The sequence below is a fragment of the Cupressus sempervirens genome, chromosome 1, assembly GCF_028749045.1.
Source record: "Cupressus sempervirens isolate cs-2001-9-10 chromosome 1, ASM2874904v1, whole genome shotgun sequence".
Lineage (NCBI taxonomy): Eukaryota > Viridiplantae > Streptophyta > Pinopsida > Cupressales > Cupressaceae > Cupressus > Cupressus sempervirens.
In genome coordinates this window covers 51,476,158-51,482,584 of record NC_143118.1, presented here as the reverse complement: position 1 = coordinate 51,482,584, position 6,427 = coordinate 51,476,158, and the positions used below count along the sequence as shown (strand labels likewise).

The 6,427-nt window shown below is 33.2% G+C and overlaps 1 protein-coding gene across 1 annotated transcript; it reads right to left on the bottom strand.

Moving 5' to 3' along the window:
- Nucleotides 1-1,206: 1,206 nt before the first annotated feature.
- Nucleotides 1,207-2,956, bottom strand: LOC149576122 (nuclear transport factor 2B-like). Its single transcript, XM_089816374.1, has 2 exons — nucleotides 2,479-2,956; nucleotides 1,207-1,487 (listed from the first exon to the last, which is right to left on the bottom strand). The coding sequence occupies exons 1-2, from the start codon at nucleotides 2,809-2,811 to the stop codon at nucleotides 1,413-1,415; spliced, it is 408 nt and encodes a 135-aa protein (XP_089672500.1). The 5' UTR covers nucleotides 2,812-2,956; the 3' UTR covers nucleotides 1,207-1,412.
- Between the last annotated feature and the right edge of the window lie 3,471 nt (nucleotides 2,957-6,427).

Here is a 6,427-nt window from a genome sequence, read left to right as displayed (position 1 = left end):
TCCTTGGAGTTCCTCGGTGGGGCACTACAAGAAGGACAAGTGGATTCCCTATTACATTAATGATACTCATAGTCTTGAGTTCACTTAGAAATGGGAGTTGATATTGATGTACAATTTCAAATTGGAAAATTCTTCTCACTATTACAAGTCCACTTCACACTATAACTCTTCACTTTTCATAGTCTTATTTGTTATTTGAGAAATAAATAGTTTGATACTTAGACCTTGGTTGACCAATAATTGAGGGGCTATTAGTTATTTTACTTAAGCTCTTTGGATTTAGCATGTTCTCACTAAGTTTGATATCTAGTTTAGATGAATTTTTATTTTTATTTTTTCCCCATCAAAGTACCATATGTATTTTAGAAAACTCAACTCATCATGGTTTATTGGACTGAGCATGTAGATGATCCATGCACTATATTTTGAATCTTATCTAATGAAAGCTAATCAATCTTTGACACTACTTGAATTTTGCGAATATTGTGATCATCTTCACCAAGCCCTTCACAGAAGCCTAGTTTCTTCATTTATTAATCCTTCATTTCTCTCTTTACTTTGGGGATATTTTGTCTCTCTTCATTGTGTGGATGGGTAGATGGATAGTTAGGGCAATATATATAGTTATTTCATTACACTTCATTTGTTAGATCTATCTTTTTCACACCCTTAAGTTGTGCTTAAAGAGATAATATGATTTTTTCATTTTCATTAATTGGATACCATATATTTTCTTACAAATTTGGATTATTTTTTTGAGTTGTAGTGACTAGATCAAATAAGAGTATATTACATCATTTGTAGAGTGTAATTCCAATATACTTATAGATAGTTACCATTACTCTTCTTACTAACTTGTCTTGCTTCTGCTCTTTTAATATCTACATATGATTCTTTCACTTATTAGTTCATTTACTATATTGTGAAATTGTATTCTTCAATTTAACTTCTTATACATTTGCAATTTTTTATGAAAACTCATTTTATTCTATTGTTTTAATATTAAATCAAGTTAGTAGACAAATTTAATTTGATTAATACTTACAAGTTCAATTCTTGGTAGTTTCAATTCATTTTTAAATCCTAGATCTAATTAAATGTATTTAAAAACATAGTCACTTTACAAATACATGTATCTAAAGTACATATAAATATCTATATTATATATAAATAAAACTATTTTATTCTCCTTATGAAATGAAAAGATTAGAAACAAAATTGTAAATTTGCCTTTATAAATATTACATGTAGCTATAATCCGACAACATGTGGACTAATCAGATCAATATTTCAAACAAATATATCAAAACATTCCTTCACCCCTTAACTATTAGTGTCCCTGATGTTTAACTCTCAACAGAGGACCTTGTACCGCCACAATGGTAGAAAACAAAACAGTTGCAGAATATCAATCATCCATAATTCAGGCGAAAGATATCATTTTGTACATAGAAACTTCCCTCTGGAGTTGGTATAAGATGAAACATCTGCACCCAAAATCAGAAAGTATGAATGCTTTAGTCCATGTTTAAGAAATCAATTTACAAGATTTGTATAGTATGAATATTTCAGATGATTTATTATATTTCATACAATGGTTAAAAGAAAATGAAATCAACTGATAGTCAATACAGAGACAATCTAATTCAGAAAACTTTAAAAGAAAATGAAATGGCAAAGAAATAAACTAACAATGTTCTAGTCCATGTTTCTGAAATCAATTACATAAGATTTGTATAGCATCATCTATACCGATCACATTTCAAAATCATCATATTTTGAAACAAATTTCAAACGAAAATGAAATCAACTAACAATGGTAGTGAAACAATCCAAACCAAAAATTCTAAAAGTAAAATGGAATTGCAAGAAACAGACAATGCTTTAGTCCACGTTGTTTTTGAAATCAGCTGTATAAAATTTGTATAGCATTGATATTTCAATCATATAATTTCACAATTCATCATATTACAAAAGTCAATTTTTTTTGAAATCAAGTGACGAAGGTATCCTAACAATTCAAACATAAGAGGAAAATGGAAATGCTTCTTCAATAGATTGTTAGATTTGTATAACATCAATGTTTCACCAATTAGAAGATTTGTATAGCATCATAACTTGTAACAAATGTTCAAAGAAAATGAGATCAATGGGCAATAATTACTAAAAAATTTAAATTAGAAAAATCAAAGGAAAGCACAAAATCAGAAATTAAGAATACTTTAGTTTATGTTTCTTAAATCAAAAGTATGAGATGATCATCGCTGCTCTGCCTCTCTGTGGCAAGGCTCTGGTTGGTCTCTGTTAGATTTCCGACCTTACCATGTGAACTTTCACGAGATGATCTCCGTATTTTCAACCTCTTTTATGAATATGTAACTTCAATATTTAATTAACAAAGAAGGAACTATTTATAAAAAACATCCACAACAAAACAAAACAATCTGGAGCAGGAAACCCAAAGAAAGAAGATGGCACCTGGCTAAATCTGAGGGGGTGCTCTTCACCGGGAAGCTGAAGGTTCCCACTCACAAAAACCAAAATCCCATTTGCAGGCCCAGAGTGCTGACAATCAATGGTGGAGATATTATGCTTGGATTGCTCAAAGGGCAGAGAATTAAGCTTGAGCAAGATATTGCTAGCTCCTTGAATCTTCTGCCCTTCAAAGCTCAGCATTGAATCCGACTCATGGTACAAAGTAACCAAATTAGCTCGGCTGTTGTCAAAGAGATAATAGTAATGATCAACAAATGCCTTTGCCACTGCCTCCACCTGCTGATCCATCCCTTCCATTTCTCCCTCCAAACCCATCTCACACTCACACTCACACTTGTTCTCTTCTCAAATGTTTATAACATAAAAAGATGGCAGTTTTGTTTTTCAATTCCCACACAATTTGCCTGCATATAATGCAAAAATGTAAGAATATGACCATGGAGATGATATCTTGGGCTTTAAAAACATTGAACTTTTCTTCTGTGGCGTTGAAGCAACGCAGAGAGATTCTTACATGAGAATATTTCTCTTTTCTTCTTTTGTATTTATTATACGTTTCTTTTTCTCTTTCGGTGATCAGAGAGCAGTGAGTTTTCAGTGACCGTATTGTTGTTTAATGGCGTGGAGACCACGAATGAAAAAGTGGGGACAGAATGAAGTGGCGTCAAAAATACTGATGCTGTCTGAAAGAGTAACCGAGCATCTTTGAACCCAACTATTTAAAATGAATTGTTCTTACTGTTATTCTATACCCATTGGATGTCGATCCACAAGGAAAGCATTATTCTTGGGTTGAGAATATTAATTGGATATATGACAAGTCCCACCTATGATTATGGCATGTTGAATTTTGTGGAGTTGACAAATTATAGAACAATGAAATTTAGGGAAAATAAAAAATTCTTTGCAATTAGAGTGCATTTCTATGTGTAATGATACTAGGGTATTTCAAATTCAAAGTTAATGATTAGAAGATTAAAATTGTGGTTAAGCAATGTTAAGGCTTGTGTAAAATTTTGGGTGTAGTCATTGACATTGAATGTACTAGGATGTGAATTTTTTTAGAATTTTGATTCTAGTATCGAATTTATGATTAAAGTTTTATGGTGAACGAATAATCAACATTAAGGACAATGAGCTAGTTCATGACTATAGTCTAGGCCATGGATTTCTTTTCTATGGTTATCATGTTGATGGCATAAATTGAATTTGGAAACATGTTGAACAAAGGTTGTCATTGATGTTAAAGTCAGTTCTATCATTGAAGTTAAGGGATGCATAATGTTGCACTTTATAACATGTCATATCAATGTATTTGTGTTCAAGAAAGATGAAGCCTAATATGTTTAAATAGTTCTCTTAATCTTATCATTATGCTCTAATTTTAGTTTCTCATCATTGTCTATCACATGTAATGTTGTCTAGAAGCATATAATGTATGTTTTTGAAAATCTATGGCTCACAAATATTATTATTATGCTATGATTTTAGTTGGTGATTACTGTCTAGCACATGTGATATTGCCTAGAAGCATGTTTTTTAATGAATAGTTCCTTTTCTATTACTTAAAATATTAAAGTTAAATATTCACAAAAAAAAGGGTCGAGGGATACAAGATCACTCCACTAGAGTTCACCCGAAAGCAAGGCCAAAAAGCTATAAACTATTCATAAAAAAATAGTATCCTCAGGCTACAAAAGTTGTGTTAGGCGAGGAAGGAGGAACATGGCGATCATCAAACTACCATACATCAACAAGGTTAATAGCTAGATCAGGCATATATCACCCATCTTTAACAACTTCCTTCTCTTTCTCTTTTTCCTCCTCGACCCTGGAGGCGAGATTGCCAATGCTAGGCGAGGGAACAACCATTTTGATCAAGTGACCTTAGTTACGTAAAACCACCACCAAGAGTGGGCCAACCAACAATAGGAATAGCAGATGTAGCAGGAGCACCTGAGGACCAACCATAGTTGTGTCATAGAGAAGAAGTCGAGTGACATTGTCATCCATCATTCTTACCACCAGGAGAGCGACAAGAAGCCTAGGACCAAGGTGTCTAGGAGAGGTGGGTAGATGAACTATGATCCCAATGGTGGCCATGGGGTAGAGTGCAGTCAATAGAAATAAAATTTGGCAACACTCTAGCCACCTTATAGGGGGCATTACCCCAGTGTTTGAGAAGCTCCTACATGTGGGCTACCTCATATCAACCTGCACTTGAATCTACATCATTATATTATTGCATATACAAGATTTAGTGTACATAGACACATTTATATCAAGAAAGTTGCGAGTGAAAAGGGAAACATTTCTATCTTTCCAAAAAAGTAGATATAATCTACATCTTGAAAGCATGCCAAATTTGAGTGTATTTGTAGGGGATACTAGGAGAATCACCCAACAAAATAATATACCAAGAAAAAGGCTTGGCCAAAAGGATTTGAAGAAATCATGAATCTAGAGCTAATACTATTGGGCTCTTTGTAAAAACTAGAAGATATGAAGAAAGGTCCTAGATTTTCCACAAAAGGGAATCAAGGATCGAGAGCTTCTAGATGTTTGAGTTGAGGACCTAGGGGTAATCTCTAGAAGAAAAAAATCACCATGAAAAGTGTGCAATCTTTGGCTCAATGGTGGTGGACCAAATAGTGTTAAATATTAGTCTCTAGTTTTGTTGTGAAAATTGCAAGTACCAATGTTGGTTGAGAGTATCAACCATAGGAAAGTGAGGAACCTATTTAAAATAGGGAATATTGAGAGGGAGGGGATGGGGGTGGGGCGGTAGGGGGGAAGGGATGCATTGGTATTCTACAAACTTTAGCCCAAAATTGAATATTATTAATGGCCACATAACTTGCATATGAAAGAAAACTAAGTATGCTAAATAGTAAACATAACCATGTAATAAGAGAAGTCATAACACCATAATTTTTTAACTAGGGTAACCCTGGCCAAGGGAAAACTCAATGGGGATGGTACCCACAAAATAATCCACTAATCAAAAGTATTTGGTTATAGATATTCACCCTGTTAGGAGTCTATTACATACATAGAGTGTCTCAATCCTTGCAAGAGGACTTAGGCCTTGTTAAAAGCCTCAACCCTGTTAGGAGTTATCATGTACAAATACAAAATGTATGCAAGAAGAGACCACATCCCAAAGATGCAATATACAATGTAATTCCTTGATACAAAAGATAGATACAAAAGCCTCTTGCTTGCAACTAATTTCTTCAATATCTGATATAACTTTCACTACTCTTCACAAAACTCGCAATCCTCTGATCATACATCAGAATTACCATATCATAGAGTTCACACATAGTACACACACTACTCACTTAATTGCACATTTACAAACTTTCCTTTATACCTTTACAATTCTTAAAATATTATTTAGTCAACCTTGAAGTTTTCACATGCTTGAGAAAATATATTATTACAACTTGTTGTCTCAGGGTTAACATCTAGGATGTCATCACTAATTAATTAACTAATTATTTTTCAAACAATATAATTTCTTAATCCATAATTATCCATTTCCTGTCATGCTCTGTTCTGTTTGTATACTGTTGTAACTAGTAAAGCTGTTATATCTTCTTCCATATTGACCATACTGACTTGTGCACTTGAATACATAATCCTGACACTCTATCTTGTCTGTACCTAACTATGCATGTGCCAATAGTTTCTTTGTCAACTGCACATGTCAAAATTGTATCTATTCTACCATATAAACTAACTAAAACAACTTTCTAAGTATGATTACCATAATCTGGTCTTCAGGGTCCACCTTCTTCATACTGAAGATATGTTTACATAAATGACAACATCTAATATCTACCTTAGCCAAATTCTCAACAACACCAACCAAAGGTATCCCATCTTGGGTTTGTAACTAGCAAGAGGAGTACATGGATATCATTTT

What these genes read in the sequence shown, in the direction of transcription:
- LOC149576122 (XM_089816374.1), bottom strand. Translation starts at nt 2,811, where the DNA reads ATGGGTTTGGAGGGAGAAATGGAAGGGATGGATCAGCAGGTGGAGGCA. An exon ending in ACCCCCTCAGATTTAGCCAG is followed by an intron (nt 1,488 to 2,478) that starts GTGCCATCTTCT and finishes TTTTGGGTGCAG; the next exon opens with ATGTTTCATCTTATACCAAC.